This window comes from Haliotis asinina, chromosome 4 (genome assembly GCF_037392515.1).
Source record: "Haliotis asinina isolate JCU_RB_2024 chromosome 4, JCU_Hal_asi_v2, whole genome shotgun sequence".
Taxonomy (NCBI): Eukaryota; Metazoa; Mollusca; class Gastropoda; order Lepetellida; family Haliotidae; genus Haliotis; species Haliotis asinina.
The window spans coordinates 63,329,193-63,349,858 of NC_090283.1; the positions used below are offsets into that span (position 1 = coordinate 63,329,193).

General features: G+C 39.5%; 1 protein-coding gene across 1 annotated transcript; it reads right to left on the reverse strand.

Annotated features, from left to right (window-relative positions):
• Positions 1–18,849: 18,849 nt before the first annotated feature.
• LOC137281084 (uncharacterized) lies at positions 18,850–19,431 on the reverse strand. The gene has a single exon (XM_067812222.1). It carries the CDS (start codon positions 19,429–19,431, stop codon positions 18,850–18,852), a length of 582 nt encoding a protein of 193 aa, XP_067668323.1.
• Between the last annotated feature and the right edge of the window lie 1,235 nt (positions 19,432–20,666).

Genomic DNA, 20,666 nt, shown 5'->3' on the forward strand with positions numbered 1-20,666 from the left:
TGGAACTGGGTAACGTGAGACTGAAATGTGAAGTACAGATGTTGGTCACGGGCTCCTTTGACGAAGCAACCTTTTATAAGGTTAACCTTTGTAAAAGGAGGTCCTCAACATTTTGACTGTGCGAATCCTGTCTGCTCAATCACTCGTATGAATGAAATAGCCACGCTATCGAAATAGGTACGTAGACAAGGCACATCAAGAACCTCCATATACAGCGCAGGTTGTGCCAGTGATAGCCATTAAACGATCAGGGATGACAAGTTACCCCAGTGATAGAACTTAACAAGGACAGTTCACTATTAAATGAAAAGAGCAATAAAGTATCAGGTCGAGTTGGTTTCTGACGAGCCAGACGTTCATTCTTGTAAAGTATTCTTGATGAAGTATTCTTGTAAAGGTTGCTCTAGTCGGAATCTCAGGTTCGACTTATGGAGTATGGTGAGAATGTCCTGACATGTGTCAACGATCAACGATAAAGACAGCGCACAACGAGAGGCTAGTCTCGATTGTGGCAGGATTTCACGGGGGTTGGGGGAGGGATCTGATGTCTAATCTGCTAATACAAAACTCCTGTGACTGCTATCAGTCTCTTGGTACAACCCTTCTCATCTACCCTCAGTGCAACACATTCGTCATTCAAATATACCGGTTCCAACCGTTTAAACATGCCGGTTCCAACCGTTTAAACACACCAGTTCAAATATACGTAATCAAATCGATACACTTGGGATTCGATTAATATAAAAATCGTGTTTTATCCAAGTATCACACTCAAAGGAACAAAGCCATTCCATCATCCATAGGGTGTTCGTATTTGTCTTAAGCAGCAGAACCAACACTATTTGCCATCGAATTCTTAGTCCAGTCAAAGAATGAGTGAGCTTATTTTTGCGGCCGACTCGGCGATAATCTAGATATTAACGCCGCCAGAGGCAAAGTAAAGTAAATATGGCATGATACTGAAAGAAATGTTTCCAGATTTATTCGACTTAATGACAGTAATGACAATTCACTTATATCCATCTGATGAGTTGCTCACTGGACGTTGTAATCAAAATCTGATTGTTGTTACCACGAACAACCCATGTTGCCTCTTAAGCGATACAAGGTTATAGTCACATGACTTTATCTCACCGGGAACGTATTTTCTGCTGGTAGAACAGAGACAACTTTCAACAAACTCACTTCCTAAGGCGAGACCAAATGTACCACATGTGCTTCGTTGTGGGGCAGGACTGACGTCCTAGAGTCATCCTGCCAAACACGGTCACCCATCCAGGGACTACCCGAGCTCGACGTTACTTAACTTCTACACATTTGTTACCTGAGCTGTACGCACAGGACCACTCGCCAGGTCTCATGTAATGGTATCGCAAGTTGGGCTTGTTAACCACGCAGTACCTGTATACAACTCTCACCGGGGAAAGAATCAAACAAAATGTACACATTGTAATGAAGTTAGAAAATAAAGAGGATGCCCAGAAGCGACATTGTCGGTAAACGATACATAGATCTTTTAAGTGACAGTCATGGCAGGAAAAAAACGACTTCATATTTGCTTGACTAGATCTTAGTCATGAAGCTACATACTTAGCTATATGACGTCCTTGGTACGTTGCGGTTTTGTGTAGCTAATGCCTGATAACAGTATACAGATGATATACTTCTCCCAAATGACATTCACAGAATCAGTCAAAGCAACTGATCACGTGAATCGATGCTTTCTTTGGTTTTTTGTAAGTGTGTGTGTTTTTTCTGTTTTGCTATTTGGGGTTTTTGTTTTTTTTTGTGTGTGTGTGTGTGTGTGTTTTTTTTTTGTTTGTTTGGTTGTTTGTTTTGCTTTTGGGGGATTTTTTGTTTATTTTTGTTTGTATGTTTTATTTTCGTTTGTTTGGTTTGGTTTTTGTTTTGGGTTGTTTTTTTTTTGTTTTTTGGGGGGTGGTGCTTTTGGGTTTTTCCTTCGTCTTTTGCGCGCGCGCGTGTGTGTTGCATACGTTTTCTATGTTTGTAAGGCATGTAGTATGTGTTTGCAGTAGATGTATAAGAATTTACTATACAGTAATATTGCAAAAATATATATTGTAAACAAGTGACGACTACAGGTCCCATGCCATCAAAGGGCAAAATTGTCAGATACAATTTTCTGTTTAGATCCCATGTTCACTTGTTTTTTCGAGTGAATGTTATGTTTGATAGTAAAATGTATTTCTGCACCGAGTCAATCGCTCAAAGTGTTCTTATTCATAGTTTGGCAGGAAAATATACTGAAGGGCTGATATTTGACGTGTCCTCCGTGTGTATGACACATCTCCTGTCTACGATGGTATAGTATTTACACAGTAGTTATGTTATCGTGACATGTTGGTTGGAGACACAGCAATATTACCTATACATCAAAGGGGCGACGTAACAGCGAAACTTTGGAAATAGTGGGCCCACATGTTGAATGATCAAATCTTGTCAATATGTTAAAAGTCCGAAACCAGAAACTGATTATAACTGATGATATATATGTCTAAAAATATTGAAAACTCCCTGCCATAAGGAGTACTGATTATAAGTATATTTGAAACGAATAGGATTGTCAAAACGGGTCATATTCCACCGTCCTACTCCTGCCTAACATTACCTTGAAATAACATCCTAAGCTTAACGCTGATTATATACACTGGACACATTAGTCTGCTTTTTGTCCTCCCCCAAGTCACCCTACACCACTACACACACACAATATAAGTAGATGTATTCTGTTGGCAAAATGATTTTTTTCATAACTCTTGCCTATTTGAACTTTCAATATATCCTTGTTCCTGTAACCGTTTTGCATTTGTTGTCGTTTTTGTTTTGTCGCAACTAGTGGCTATTTCCGTCATGGGAGTCTCTGTGTTCTGCTTACAGAGTGTCAGGTTTTTCTGAGGCAGTCCAGAGTACGGGCATTCCTCCTCTGACTGTAATGAAGCCATGGCCGCGGAAGTCGCCAACACCAGGAAATCGTGACTGGTAATGCACACTGATACGACTGTACAAGTCAAATGTATTTACACAGTTCAAAGCAATGGTCGACAGCAACGCTGACGGTAATTTGAATCAACATCTGGAGAGATGATAGCACATTCAATCATGACCGTTCTCAGTCCACACACTATCCTTAAGAACTCTGATAGATTTATCTGCCTTAGCACCTATTGCCATTGGGACGTTTCAGATAGATACGCTTCGTTTATGCATACAAAGACGCTATAATTAAAATTAAAATTATACAACTATTATGAGAATAACGATTACACAAGTTGTGTAAGGGATTTGAGACTTACATATGCTGTTGTCATGTGGTATCATAATTCTACAAAATGTGTTCTCCTATACAATTAACTTTTATCGTCAGAGAAAGTACTCACGGTTATTTACTCAGATCATAGATACATCATTGTTGAATTATTACCAAAACTCTTAGTAGAAGCTGCTATTTACATAAAATACCGGTTCTTGCACTTGGTTCGAACGTGAGATAGCGTTGTTACATGGGTAGTTTCTTGTGAACTAGAGACCAAACATATTACATGTGTGCAAATATTTTGATGTCAATGTCACATATAAGCATGGCTTTGCCTGGCTTCACGCAATCGATAAATACATATATTCTCATCTTAGAGTAAGAGTTAAACTCTCGTAACATGTGTCACATGTTTGCCTAGCCATGTTGTACCACTTACGAGCAAGTTTTTGGCTTCTGAACAAGCAGGTGCTCGCAAAGGTTTCATAACTACCTGATAGGTTTATACTTCAGTCTATTATAGACCGCCGCCAATTAGCTGGGATATTGCTGAGTGCGGAGTAAAACTAAACTCACTCACTCACTATTATAAGGGTGGGCTCTATTGTGTCTTTGATGATTTGAATTCAGCCTTTTTATTATATTGTGTGGAAGAGATTGTTTTATAATATATGGATAGGAAATATTAAGGGGCACGTGTTCTGTTTACTTCACAATATGTATGCAAATGTGAAGGCTTGTATTTCTTTAGAAAATAGTATCACCGTGTTTCCGAGTGCATGTTTGGTGTTAGACAAGGATGTCGCCATTACTATTTTCCTTCTTTATTAATGATAATGTTCAAATTTTTGTCAATGGATTACCAAATGTGTATTGATATAAATTTACTAGGACATTTCATTTAACTGTTTCTGCCGATAGTAGTATAAGAATGACACTACAGCTGGAGGTTTACAGAAACGAATTGACAATATAACAAGTTATTGTGATAATTGGCGATTAATGGTTAACACTGGTAAGACCAAAGTGATGTTTTTTTAGGAGACGCGGTAGACTAAAAAATATGAACGCTTCACTCTAGTTTCATCCTACGAGTATGTTGGAGTCCACTTTTCTTCCTCTAGATCATGTTACTCAAGAGATATTTTCACAGCAGACTCTACAGGTTTAGTCGATGCCAAGGTCTCGAGTCCAAGCTTAATGAATCTTTCATCTCGAGTTTGGAGCATATTTTTATGTATAATCTTATTATATTGTAGTGAGGTTTGGGGTTTTCACCCCTAGCCCAATGTTATTGACAACTTCACGACGAGTTTTAAAGAACATGTTACATCTGGGTAGGACTGTAGCAAATATTGCGGCTAGAGGCGCACTTGGACGTTATCCTGTTAAGGTGAATCAGCATGTCAAGATGATCAGCTACTGGCTCAGATTGGTGTACCAACAAGATAATGTTATCTTAAAGCTGTCATTGGCCGAAACTGGGTGTGGTACTGCTTACTCCCATAATATCTCAAATGCCACTCATTGCGTGATACACTGTTTTTTGTTTGAAAAGGCTATTGAAACCCAGAATAGTTTTACCAAGGCTAGTGTATCAAACTGTCCATGACGCTGGCTGTTTCAGAAATACTGATCAAACGAATAGATCATCAATTACCTTCCAGAGAGTTCACCACAGGTTTATATATGACTCGGGTCTCACTTAATCAGTAGATGTTGACGAGGTAACCTCAGGAAGATCTTAATGTTCCCCGTATCAAACAGACTACGTTTCAGAAACACATCTACCAAGATATCAATTTCAAGATTGGTAAAACCAGTAATTTGACAGCCAGATCCCCCTCTGAATAATAAATACCCTATTCGTCTTTCCTGTCAATCTGCACGTTACTAAAGTTCCAGATATAGAGGTATGATAGTCGTCCTTCTGTTAGAGATTAGCCAGACAGTGGACCAATAATAAAACTACAGTCAAATTCAATTTGTTTTACAATGACTACGTCCATTTCTCCAATTTACACTGTGTGAAGAGGGCAAGAGGGGACTACTGTAGGGATTGTTATGTTCACGAGAAAGAGATTAAGGCGGATAGAAATAGCCAACAGTACCCTGGTTAGGGATCCTTAAGTGCACTAGACGCCCCTTCTAAGTGGTGTAATGAATTGATTGTTTCGATCTAACTTGCTCGTGTTTCCTGATAGGAATCTATGTCATTATTCACTACAAAGGACTAGATCTGAAGCCAACACTACACTGGAGTGAATGCATGTGGCAAGAATGATTCCTGTTCTGCGGATGTGTTAAGTAATGTAATTGATGACGGTTGCCATGAAGATGTGTATACAGTGAGGAGAAGCGACAGTACAACAGTTCTCAAAAATGCATAGTTTACGAGTTTATGAATGTTCAACTTACACAATACAATTTAAAGATCTGTAGAAAAGCCGCTGTGAAAGGTAGATTACATTGTTCATATGCTGATGACAGGACATATTTGGGAACAGCATTGATGGTGATATGAAATAATTTTGAGACATACGCGTTGTTCAGTGTGTCATGTCTCGTAAAAATGTGTCCTTATACCTGGTATCAACATTTATGATGCATGTTGGCTAATATCAAAACTGTTAAGCATCTTTTTACCACTGTTGGTGTTCATTTAATTAATGACTTTTTAAAAGAAATTGATTTCATGGATGGATTTTTTATTAATATGTTCTGTAGATAGAAGTATTTTCATGATTGGTAGTTTAGATTAGTAGCATGAATTGTTAGTGGCAGTACCCTCAAGGGGGTGGAAATATCGTTACGGTAAAATTATTGTCCTCCCGAGAGGGCACGTAAGTCCCAAAACGTTCAAAGTCAATGTAAACAGGATTTTTAAGCTTGGTATTTTTGTTTTATTTTTAAAAGGGTACTGTAAGTTCCCATGGTCCCTAGTGTGGTGATCTACCTTCCGTTGTTAGCGATTGGTAGCATGTTTTATATTGTATTGTCCATATAATGATATCAGCTTTAACTTTTCACTCTAGTTTTAATGGTAATTGTGATATTCTGATACACACTGCCCTTTGTCAACAGGTTTTTATGGTATACATACATTCCGTCTCAGTGTTAAATGTTTTCGTCACGATATGACTGAAATACTGCCGATGTGACGTTAAATATTAACTCACTCACTCACGCATGTTGGCTTTGTGTGACATTCTCTGGCCACTGTCCACTTGAGCATGAGATCGACAAACTCTTCATGTTTCCTGTACTGATGAAAGAAACATCAATCTCTTTAACGTTAACCCGCTACATGATACATGCCATTATTCCTGCCAACACTAAACAGAGTGTGTCCCCATGGTGCGGTGATGTACCATATATATTTGTTGGAGATCTATAGTCCGTATTTCATATTGTATTGCCTTCTTTAATTAATAGAAGATTTTAGTTTTCATTGCTAGTTTTAGATTCATATATGTGATATTCTAGTGTTTTTCTGTCCATCGTCGACAGCGTTTACTCTGTTTCGACCTTCATTGTATAAATTGTTACGATATTGAAAACCGAAGTGTAAAAAGTATTTAACAGTGAGCATCGACACTCTCCCAGTGGCACAGTTAAGATATAATAAGTTATACTACTTCTAGAGGTGATGTACCCTGTGTACCCCTTGTACCTTGAGCCGTCTGACTCAAACAGAGAGTACGTAACACCTCATGCCCCAAGCATCGGCTATCGAGGAATGTATCTTTGCGACATTCATTCATGTGCATGAGTAATATATGAGTTTCAGTGAGTAAGCCAAACACGTTACATTTGTTTAGTGTCAGGACTGCACAATGGGTAGACGACTGGAAGGAGTTACTAAACCTGTCCAAATTCATTTCACAAGTTGTTATGAATTTCACTTTATACAAAAAGTAAACCAAAAATAATGAAATTAAGTTTACGAATCCTCATAAGTTTCCCATGCCCTTTGCAAAATGCGCATTTTTCAGAATTTTATTCATCTAAGGATACAATTTGTCTAATAAACAATCATAGATTCCAATCGTTATCATTGGTTTGTTACAAGGGGGTAAGCGTGGTAGTTGGAACAGTGAAACAATGCATTTGTGGTACGTGAAGAGTGTTAATTTAGACCACTCGCACTAGTTCTCGGTGTTTCATTTAATGTGCCTACCCCCTTGTAATACAAACCAATGAATGCGATTTAAGATATGTTCGTTTGTTAAACACCTTTTATCCTAACTTGAATAAGACACTGATATTCAAGGGTTCAATTGGCAAGGTACAATTTTGATGAATCGCAATTCTAATTTCAATTTATTTGATATACGTTTGCGCTTAAAGTGAAATCCATCGGTAAGTTTTCACGACAAACAGACCATAGTATGTTGTAATTTAAATGTCGAATTTCACAGGGAGAATCGATAAAAAATAAATGAAATAAAAACAAAAAGAAAAATAAAACCGTATCGTGATCACTTGTATTTTTATTTTTTGACCTATCAACAATGATTGTTCTGAAACATCAATCTTTAAGAAACTACACGAACGTCGAAGTGAACTTTCAGACAGTATGTTTACAAAATCAAAATCTTAGATGACAGATTGTAGTTGATGAGTGAAAATGAGTTACATGCCCCATCAAAATCGTCTCCACCAGCTGCTGCATGAGAGTGGAACAGTGAAACAATGCACGTACGGGACGTGATGAGCGTTAACTTAGACCATCCCAACTTGTTCTCGGTGTTTCATTTAATGTGCACACACACGCACACATGTACAGGCAAGTAAATTACTTACCTGAATAACACGGGAACATATGGGACATATCAAATTAGGTTATTGCATATGATATCACAAATTTTGAAACAACCATACGACCAAAGCATTGACTACAACAGAAATTCTTAGTTTCACAATTACATATTACTGTCACATGCTAGTTAGACCTTCTACAAGACCAACAGATAGTGTATGACCATGAATGTGTGGTCCAGATTCAAGTAATTACAGACTATCGTCATACAGCCGTGACGTTGCTGTATTGCTGAAACAGAAAACCAGCAGGTAACACCAGGTGACCGAGCAACATAGGAAACACCTGCCCCGGAGTTTTTTGATAACAATATCCAACAAAATCACATTAAATAAAGCTTCCATTTCCATGTGATGCTGAACCGTGAAGAACTGGATTGCAATTGCTCTCCAGGAATACGTTACCAACGGAATCGGGTTTTAAAGTTTTCTGACTGGGTTGACATGTCATTATATCTCAGTTCCGTAGATCGATGTTCATGCTGCTGAACACTGGATTGCCGGGTCCAGAATCGTGTTTTCACAGACTCCGGCATGTAGCTGAGATATTGCTTGGGGTGTGACGTTAAACAACTACGAGACCAAGTAAAGAATAAAGGTGGTCCTAGTATATTTGCACTAGACATGCGTCGGAATAGTTGGTAATATAGCAATGACAAAATACGATAAGCACATAGTATAGAATTACGTTTTCTTTCTGAACAGATTTATTTCATTCCTAAGGCTTTGTTTTATCTTGAAGTTGATTCACGGACAATAAACACAAAAAGTAGGTTCGAGGCTGTAGTGATTTAGATCACTGGTAACACACCAGAGAATTCAATGATTTAAAAACATTATGGTTGTATGTAGTGTCTGTATTTCTTTTGCAGGACAAATAAAAAACAAGAACTTCGTTTGTAGTAGGGAACAAAACAACCACACGTCTGATATGGAATCAATACAGGTGTCAGATAAATTAGTCTGGAGGAGATTTACTTGCCACTTTGAAGTGCACAAAAAATATCATTAGCGCATCTTCAAGGGCCTCTAAATACCTACATCTAACCATTACTGTAAAACTGTTGTACGCCCGTTATCGCACCTGCTTCTGCTCCTTCTGCAAGACTGATGACCAAGTAGAACAAACACACACTATCACATCCATCTGCTTTATCTCTCTCACATTTTTGGTGTGGACATCTGCAGAAATAGATAATGTCGCGAGTTCCGTCACACGAAACGGACCACTTACAAGCATGGCAATAATCAATACACCCAGACCCTTTAATGTTTCGTCGCGTCTCACATGCAACTTCGACAACAGAAACACCTACTCTAATGGCATCATTGGCGCATTCAGTTCCTCTGCCATGTCAGCAATATTCCAGACACATTAGGTGCATTATCTATAAGTGGTCGTGGGTCAGCTAAAGTGTAATGGTGGTGAACTGCATGAGCTGTCGTGATACGTTGACGCACAATCTCATTGTGACCACCAGATCCTGAAATAACAGCACGAGAGCAACACTGTGCAACGTGAGAGATGCAGGGCTACCCTTACAGGTTTCACTCTTGCATTGCCGAAATGCTTTTCAGCCAGATACTAGTAATACGGTTAGTTTCTAACGTTGACCTTCCATGTATACTACAAACAGAAAGTAAAGGAACACTCCTGGGGATTATCAACACAAGGTGATAGTCATATGTAACGTATTTGGGGTGAGGTCATATACTAGTATATACTCTAAGATAAATGCAACTCACTGTCCGCTTTATGGGCACATTCGACGACACGTTAAACCATGCAATGAAACGACTAATCACAGTTGTAAATGAGACCCTATAATGTACTTGCACAAAGTGGTCTTAGCTAGAAACTTTCCCGCAAGTTATCGCTTATATTACTAAGATAGCTCTATATAAGTGCAATTGACATTATTCATATTAATCTGTGCCAAATCATTATGGATTGAAGAACCCATTTATGTTGACACTGATTGCTAACATGCTCTGTGAAAATGCCGTTATCATACGTGTTAACCTATCGTGAAACTTTTCCCAGCCAGCCCTTATATGCATCCACTGCCATACAGTTAAATCGTAAAATCGAACTTGTTCCTGACATAGCTTATACGATCTCCGACTGATACTCTGAAACTGATACATTCTGAGAAAGATGGCATTTGATTGCTGCTGTAAATACCAGAGCACTTTCATTTCATTTCTGTAATATCATGCCAACCACGCACCGCCTGTGTGTATAGCTATAATTCATGTTTTTATTGATTCCATTGAATTATAAATGTCACAATCTGTCATTGTATTTTCTCATTTTCAAACGCAATTTCTTCATCCACCTTGATTCTCATATACTACATTTTAAAAATTAAACTCGAGAGTTACAAAAGCCTTCAGAGAATGTGATAAAGGATAGGTAAATGACATCTGATAAAACACAAATCTTGATTAATTGTCTGGACTCGTGTTTGCCTGGTGTCGAGTTGAGAGAAACTGGTTATCCGTTAGGGCTAGATAGGTTTTGAATGTTGTACGGCGTGTCCATAATTACACTGCAATTACCTTTCTACTATCCGCACATAGAACACTTCAACTAATGTTCCCATTAATCTGACATAGTAACAAGCTTCAGATGTAAACATTAATATCATCTTAATTTATTACAGGTGAACGCTACACATCTTTGACCTTGTTGGATAAAACGGCAAGCCCTCGAAATCTTCGAAATTTTGGTACCAGAGATGGTATGACGTACATCTTCACATTTAACACTTTCTTACACACTACAGAAGATTATATTATCTGTATGTAAATTAAAATTGCAATGAGCTTTGCCGACGATCTGGTATTACGATCGAATCGGCATAAATATGAATGTATGAATGAGTTTAGTTTTACGCCGCACTCTCCAGTATTCCAGCTAAATGGAGACAGTCTGTTAATAATTCCGATATTACTTCGGGGGACACCAGAAATAGGCTTCACATTTGCACCCATTTAGGGAATCGAACCCGGGTCTTCGGCGTGACGCGAACGCTTTAACCTCTAGGTTTTCCCAGTAACTCAATCAAGTCAGTGAGTGAGTGAGTTTTATGCCGCTTTTAGCAATATTCCAGCATTATTACGGCGGGAGACACCAGAAAATTGTACCCATTTGGGGCATCGAACCAGGGTTTTCAGCGTGACGCGAATGCTTTAACCAGTAGGCTTCCCCTAAAGCCTAATAACCCAATCGGGGGACGTAGGACTATGTCTAATTCTTCAGAGGAAAGTGTTGTATGGATATGAAGATCAAGTCTCCTTAACTAACGTATCCAGTCTGAATCCCAGGAAACAGATTATACAGTCAGTCAAAGAACTAGTTTTAGGCAAAATGCCAAATGAAAAGAATCAAATGCACGTCAAATCAAATGACAATCAAATCATTTCGTTAACCTCTTCATCACACTCTTTCTGTCAAGTAGCGTCAATCCGGAGTGATGAGAACGCTTAAACTGCTGGTTCGTGACAGCAGTGACACAGTTTCAGTTCCACAAGGATAATTCAACTGCCTCCATGGTATTGTTGGATAATTACTAAAAGTGGTTCAACGCCCAACTCGCTGAGGCCACTCCAATGTTGCCACACATATATACGTGTACTCCTGATGATTGACAGGACAGTTACCACAGTCACAAGGGACGCCGTTGACTGCCGTGGTCGAGAACAAACCTGCTGAAAAATCCCAATTAGATTACTTTAAATCAGTTTTGAAATCTACAACTTTCAAACGAGGAAATGAGTTTTGTGCTATGATATCGATGTTGCTAATCTGTTTTAACTGATGACATGGAAGTGTATGAGCACATGCAGTTGGATGAATCCCTGTGGGTTATTGCACCATCCTTTTTACCAATGCATTACCTAAGTAAATGAAAAAAACAAAAATATACAAACACCACCTAAATAGCAAATATATTTCACAAATTAAGGTATTAAACACTTTAAGCAACTTGCCGGACATAAAACATCAGTGACTATGAAACAACTGCTTCACAGTCTGCAACAAGTTCGAATCGATTCCACATGAACTTTGTCCATCCAGGAAGGAAAGAGAAGAGAAAGTTTATGAGCTGGCAGTCTCTATGTATGTCAAGCTATGATTACGCCTTCTTTTAAAGAAAGATGGTGTACATTAGGGTTTGCCACTTCGGGATTATATCCAAAAACGTTATTTTCCAACCAAAAAGTGCGACTATGCAAAAATTGTAGAGAAAGTCTGACAACATCATGGCAACGACTCATGCAGGGGAGTCTGACATGTCGTGATGAAGTTACGTATGTATGCGTGGGCACACACACGTGCACACACACTCACACATACACACATACACTCACACACGTACACACTCACACATACGCACACACGTACACACATACACACACTCACACACACATACACGTACACACACTCGCACGTACACACACTCACTCACACACGTACACACTCACACATACACACACTCACACATACACACACACATACACGTACACACACTCACACATACACAAACCATCACACACGCATACACACATACAAACCCTTACGCACATCTAACTCCATACCCACATACACATCCGCACACACACACATACACACACCAAACACACGCAACACACATACACACACACACACACACCTAACCCCACACTTTTCATCGCCTTGAAATTGACATTCATTTGATCTAGACGAATTGAAAACGCACAACCCATTGATATCGTGTTAGAAGCCCAAGCAGACGTGCACCACGATGTCACTGACAGATACATTTCTGGAGCCCCTTGCCGTGATATTACAGGAACATTGCTAAAAGCGGCGTTATTCCTGTACCTCTAATTCTCTGCAATGATCTACCTCATCCATTCCAGAGACACAACTGGATATCCCAACATAGACAAAGTCCGTGTATACTTTTACAAAGTAATTATGTAAATATGGTGTACTTCCTAATAGAGTCGTCACAGACATCAGCACATTTGCGTGATTAGGTGCACCATTACTTCTCTTGTAATGGACAGTGAAGTATCTGGCGTTCTTGTTGTTAACATATCGTGTGGCTATTTAGACGTTCATTAAGGAAGCGGAATTCTAACAAGTCCGTCGGGAGTCTCAATAGCTATGACATGAATATTTCACTAGCTGTGAAGTCAGAGAAACTGTGTCGTTGTTGTTTTAGGTTTTTTTTATGAAAACGCAGCACAAAAGGATGTAGCGAACGAGTCAGTTAACATTGCTCAGGAAGTCTGGGCGTCAAGTGGGAATGAGTTGGTTCTACAGTAAACATTCAAACACTCTGCGTTTACTTAACCAGTGCATGGATGTTTTTGTTCTGTAACAAGGACCTGTCGAAAGATAAGAGTCGGACTCAATTTCATTTAGCGTGTACACAATTATGACGTGGCACATTTCTTGATGAACACCATTTTTTATTAAACACGAGAAAAGTAAACAAACGTAAAGTATTTTGCAGCACGTGAAGATCAAGGTTAGAACCGATCTTCATTAACCCATACTTGTCGTAACATTTCGTGACATCCCGATTGTGTAGATCGATGCTCATGCAGTTGATCACTGGGTTGACCAGGCCAGACTCAATCTTTTACAGATCGCGCGATGTTGTTAGTAAACAAATCAAGTCTGCACCAGACACTCCAGTAGACTGTCACGATAACAGAGTCACAATGAAACAGTGATGACACCAGGTGTTCGCGAAAAGGTGAGCATGTCCTGCCCCACCAGTGGAGCCCTTCATAAACATATGGTAAAGCTAGTCAGTTGTTCACCTGAAATAATTCTAGATTAGATGGTGTATACAGGTCAAAATAGAGAATGTGATATCATTTGTGTCACTGATCCATCAAATGTCGAAATATCCTACACATTTTAAAGTTTTTCAGACGCCTTGGGACCCGTAAAGGTTCGGGGTCGAATAGTTCTTCAGCAAACCATGCTTGCCATAAAAGCCGAGTATGTATGTCGTAAGAGGCGACTAACGGGATCGGGTGGTCAGGTTCACCGACTTGGTTGACACACATCATCGGTTCCCATTTAAGCAGATCGATACTCATGCTGTTAATCTGGAGTGTCTGGTCAGTTACAGACCGTCGCCATATAGCTGGAATATTGCTGAGTGTGGCGTAAATCTAAACACACACTCACTGATGTCTTGAATGAACAACTTCAGAAGAAGAGTGATATGACGCTTTGAAATCGTTGTAAAGGGACATGATAGAAGAGAAGTAAGGGTGCAGCAATGTCATTACCTCATCCCCAAGCGTCACGTAATATCTGCATCCAACTATTAGCATACACAAACTGTTTTAGATCCCGAGGCCAAGCTACTTATGTCTGTCGAATCCTGGTGATAGATTGATGGCAAATCAGAATGCAAACTAGTCGCCCATCAATCTCAATTATCCTTGCCACTCTTGTCTTCTGATTTGTCCAGAATTATGTCGCGAGGTCACCTTGAAACTGACCACGTAAGTAATCAGGTTATCTGTGCAGGACTCTCTAAAGTAGTGTCGCGTCTCACATATGCTAAACAGGAAAACAAACATGAAATCTCATAAAAGTAAGGGTTCATGTTTATGTGTTCTATTCAAACACTTGACAAAAAACCAGTTACGTTTCTTTTGCTGTTCAGTATATATGAAAACAGAAGCAGCTACTGCAACAGTGAACCCTGAAGTCGGCTATGTTCCAGCTGCCGTAGCTGTTTTATCTGCAAATCGTCTAGTCTGGTCCAAGAAAATTAGAGACTGAAAGCAAATGCTGTTGGTGTTCATTAGTATGCACACTGTGATAATGTCAGTATTGGGATGAGAGCGAGACATATTCTGTTCCAGATGGAAGATGCATTTACCAAAAATGGAGATAGACCTGTGGTTCGTTATAGTGCTGAACACCTTTTGGAAAGACTGACCTCTGCTCACTCACTCACTCGCTCACTTATTTTAGTATTTAACATGCGTGCGGACTTGTTGTCATTGTACTGTACACTAAACTAGTACCTTTGGTTTTATGTATTACTGTATCAATATAAACAAAGGCGGCAACGTGAAGTTAGGAACGGATTCGTGATTAGTGATTGGGGATTCGAATCCCGAATCTGAATATTTCTTTTCTTTTCATCTGATTTTTCTTTTGCAGATTCAGAATTCGTTTTGTATGTATGTATGTATGTATGTGTGTGTGCGTGCGTGCGTGCGTGCGTGCGTGCGTGCGTGCGTGCGTGCACGTAGGTAGGTAGGTACGTACGTACAGACGTATGTATGTGCGCATGCTTGCGTGTGTATTTGTGTACGTAAGTATTTGTCTTGCACATTTGGAATTTGGAACTGCAGCGCCCTTGTAACAATGCTCTCTGCACAATTACCTGTCAAACGATTCTATCCTCGCGATGCTGTGCACCCTTGGACTTCCTAAAAGTCTTCCCTGCTTGACAACCCTCCATGGCAATCGAAGAAAAACGAACGATGTCAATATACATTATTTCACCTCCCTTCTAATGTACTAGGTGTTCCTCGTGAACCTGGGTACCTTAAAAACATAAACAACCAAAGTGTGGTTTTCCATATTTGAACCTCAAGTTTGTGAAGAACAGTGTCAATATACATAATCTCACCCCTTCTAATGTACTAGGTGCTCCTCGTGAACCTGGGTTCGTAAACAACCAAATTACCGTTTTTCATATTTGAATCTAAGTTTGAGTTTTCTTTATATTCGGGTTTCGGCATTTTAATCCCGAATCTGAATAATTTTTCGGAATTATGACGAACAGTGTCAATGCATATTATCTCACCCTTTCTAATGTACAGTTCCTCCTTGTGAACCTCGGTATCATAAAGGCACAAACAACCAGAGTACAGTTTCCATGTTTGTACCTCAAGTCTGAGTTTTCTTCACATTCGGGTTTAGGCATTCGGCATTTTTGTCAAGTGAGTCTGTGTGAGAGTTAAGATTTTAAGACACTCCTGCAATATTTCAGCCTTATGGTGGCTGCATGCTTGCCATAAAAGGCGACTATGCTTGTCGTAAGAGGCAACTAACGGGATCGGGTGGTCAGACTAGCTGACTTGGTTGACACATGGCATCGGTTCCCCATTGCGCAGATCGATGCTCATGTTGTTGATCACTGGATTGTCTGGTCCAGACTCGATTATTTACAGACCGTCGCCATATAGCTGGAATATTGCTAAGTGCGACGTAAACCTAAACTCAATCACTCACTCACTTATGGTGGCTGGTAGTTTTAAGTTTATTGTAGAATAAGGTAAATTATTAAACTCCTTGAACAAAGGACAGTAAGATAACTAGTTTAATTTAAAACTTGTAATGAACTCTAGAATATGTTACCAATATATAACAATACTATTATAATATCAAGACTATACAATATAAAGGCTATATATTGCCAGCAGTAGTAGTTGGCACCGTAGGGGCTTAGTGTACCATTGCTTCCTGCATGGACCCTAACTGGATTTAGGCCATCCCTTCTGCTATTAGCAATTTCAGGTAATCTAGCCACAAATTTAAAGAACACGATTAAAACTGGCAGTAATTTTAAATTTACCTTGAACCCTTTGAGACTTACGCACACTCTCAGGAGGACAATAATTTTAAAATGCTTCAACACCCTTTGATGGTTCAGCCATTAACCATTTCAGTTATTAATCTAAACTAGCAATGAAAAATGTTTTAGCAACCATTAATCAAATTATCTTAGACTAGTACTTCTATTTCTTAATTAACACAATTGAAACACAAGTATCACGTATTCGTGACATATAATATACATTGCTGATTTTGAACAAATAACAAAATTATAAGCGTACAATCGCGAATCAAATGTGCAGCATTTTGTACTTGGGTTTACTTCCCTTGAAACGAAGCATCCGGGAGACCGAATCCAGTCAGAGCGGGCGGGTGTGCACTCTATATCGAAGTCTTTTCATTGCCCGGTTCACTTGCCGATACACGGACGACTCACTGTTTGTGTATATAGAGACGATCTGTTTGATTGGCATTTTAGAAGTATGGCGAGTTATAAGAAAGTATGATTCTTTTATGGGTAACACATTCTTTTATTGTATACGATGGGACGTTTCGATGTGGATTCTTATACCGTTGTAAAGCAAGAGTTATGTTAGAGTTTGTAAATACATGCCCTCTGCATTTGCGTTCAAACCAATTACCAAACTTATGTGATGGTGAGCTACTGCGTGGCTGGAAAATGTCGTTCGTCCAGGTGGACAGCAAGACTTGAATGGACAATCGGAGTTAGCACCGTTTTCCGCTTGGTCCAGTCATCCACGAAAAATGGATGCAGTTCGTTTGCAAGCAACAAACATCGCAACATGTCATGTGTACAAATATCACTCCTGCTTCTTTGTGTAATTGCATAATGTGACGGAGACAGAAAGCAATGTATTTTAGTTATGCTGTATAGCCTGATAGGTGTTAATTTCAAATTGCAATGGGTCAGTGAGTGAAGTTCTGCACTGCATATTGTCATTAACAAACAGGCACGCAGATACATAGGCGTAAAATGAAACAGACATTGATAGAGACTTCCTATCACAATCAACATGTTTTTCTATCTTATGCATTGAAACATTTTAGTTTTCAAACTGTGCAATTTAATACATTTTAGTTTTCACCTATGTCATATTGGGGATTACACTTTCTTATTAAAGCATAAATTCTAGTACTTTCTTGGTTCAAACCCGCACCATCTGAGTCAGCCGCTTAATCCCAAATATATTTGTTTTTATGACATGTGACATTTGACCACTTTCCAAACTGGCCTTGTGCAATGTAAATTTCTAGATTTCAACATTGATTTGGAAATCTAAGGAATAAGAAATAGAAAATGAATAAGTAGCAAGAGATAAAATCAGAATCTGAAAAAGATCCTAACCAAAGCAAAATTTACTTTTAAGAAATTCACATTAAATGTATTAAATTCTACTGTGTCCAGATGTAACAAAAGTAACTGTGGAAAATGTCAACATATTGTTGAAGGACACTGTGTAACTTTCACGAGACACGGAATTGTCTACGTGAAACAGAACTTTGACTGTTCTTCCAAAAATATAGAATACTCTCTCAAAAAACGTATATAGGAATTTCAAGTGTATTTTTATGTTTATTTTGAATCATCTTGTAGGCTGTATGAGTCAATGAAATATAACGGAATTGTACACTGGGAATGCGGGCTTATCCGCACCAACTCTAGGAAAGTCAGTTTGAGAGTGTCATATGGAGAAGTGTGGTGGCGCTGAAGTCAATACCTAGTGTGACCACCGATAGCATCCAGAACTGCACAGCGCCGCCTCGGCATCGTACGAATAAATCTCGTTTTGCCCAGTCGCAGCCCACATTGCCTGTAATGCCTGTGCAAGTTGCTGAAGTCTCTGGGACTGAGGGTTACGGCTTCCGTCTGTCCAAGGCACCCCACAGATGTTCGATTGGGTTTAAGCCCGGTGATCGTGAGCGCCAGGGGAGCACATTGATGTTGTGGTTCTGGAGGAAGTCTCTCGTGTGACGTACTGTGTGGGGCCGGGCATTGCCCTGTTGAAACAACTCCCTCTGACGATCAATGATTGGAAGTAGGTGTTGGTTCAGGGTTTCGTCACACTATCTTTGAGTTGTCGGGTTGCCATGGATCATCACAAATCACTTTTACTGCGGCAGGTGATCTCACTCCACATCATAACACTGTCCGGAAGAATCTGTCCACCTGGGGAACGCAAGCGTTGACGAAACGTTCACATCGACGTCTATGCACCTGCATTCTTCCATCGTGTAGTTCCAGTGGAAATCGTGATTCATCACTGAACCAGATTCTACGCCAATTCGATACGTTCCATATCTGAAAGTTGTGGCACCATTGAACTCTATGTAGACCATGTTCTTGTCGAAGCACAGGGCCATAATAGGGTCTTCTTGCGCGTAAAACAGCCTCTCTCAACCTATTTCTGACGGTCTGTAGAGAAAGCCTCCTCAATCTGGGTATTTGTTGAGCGGTACTGATCGCCGTAGCACTTCGATGACGCAGGTGATGTACCTGGATGCTGCGATCCTGTGCCGCTGTGGTCGCTCGAGGTCGTCCACTACGAGGGGCATCTGCTGCCGAAGTCTGCCGGCGATATCTCTCCCAAAGCCGTGAAATGGCGCTTTGGTGAATATTCATGCGTCGGGCCACCGCACGTTGGGACTGGCCATCTTCAAGCAGACCAATGGCGATATGACGGTTGGCTTTACTTAGCATTTGGTTGGCCTTACTTGGCATTTTGCGTTCGTCAACAATATTCCCAATACAGTGAATAATCGACAGACAGCGATCAACCTTTTATACCCATCGTTGAGACTATCTGACCCCAACTTCCACGTGTATTGCTTGTGAATTGTGTATTCTGTGACACTACACGCCGGAATTTAAAGTCATGCTGTTAAATACGAGTATTTTACGGATGGTGCGTTTTGTTGTGATGTTTCAAGACGTAAAGACCATTGGACAAACAGAGCAAATCCTTTTATAAAATGACTCACGTTTTAATTGATTGCTACGTGACATTCCAATTTCATTAAGCGTTTCTGTTTTGGGAGAGTATATATGTCATAACATGCACATGCTGTAGTGAACAGTATATTGCTCAATCGGAAATTTTGAGAGCCCGGGTTTGTGTCCATAAAGAAAAATCAAAGTGTCCTGAAACCCGATGTACCAGCATCTAGATGTCTGTGCGGTTAGTATGCATGCACGTAGTGGTTTCACCACCTAAAATCTCCTCACACACTTCATACTTTCAAGTGGTTTTTGTGTTGACTTTAACTGTACTTGAGTGAAATTCTCGCCTGGGGATAACGTTTTTGCCGGTATCATTAAACGACGCAATGTTTAGTTGGCCTGTGAATGTGGGTCAATGGCACATGACTTAAAATGTTTATCAGTTTTCAAAGTGTACATGTTTATGAATTAGTTGCAGACATTCCAGTCTTATAACAAAGAGCACAGTACACATTTTATTGTTGCTATTTAAACTATCTTAACCTGCATCAACATCTGCAACTAACAACTATTTCAGACCCGCATTAGGTTCACAATTCACTGGCTGTAAAATTGTATTAACTGTAATTTCAACTGAAATAGCACTGACATATTGATGTATGTCGCAAAAAAACGCAAGGATGTTCCATCAGCTGAAAATGTCAGAATACTTCATTTCATTTCTCTGATGTCATGTTTGCCCAAAACGCGTTATTTGTCAAAGCATTGGTGTCATTCAACTTGTAATTTGATTAATATCGAAGACAAAGAAGAAAATCAACGGATCAGCTTTCTTTCAACCCTTCAAGCTCAATGACCACAAAACAGACTCTGAAGCTGAAACTGAAACTGAAACTGAAACTGAAACTGAAACTGAAACTGATCTATCCTTAATTCCCAAAGAAATAAGAAAATGAGGTTCACGTTAAACATTACTTTTCAGTTTTTGGGGAATCAACTCATAGTTTTCATAGAAT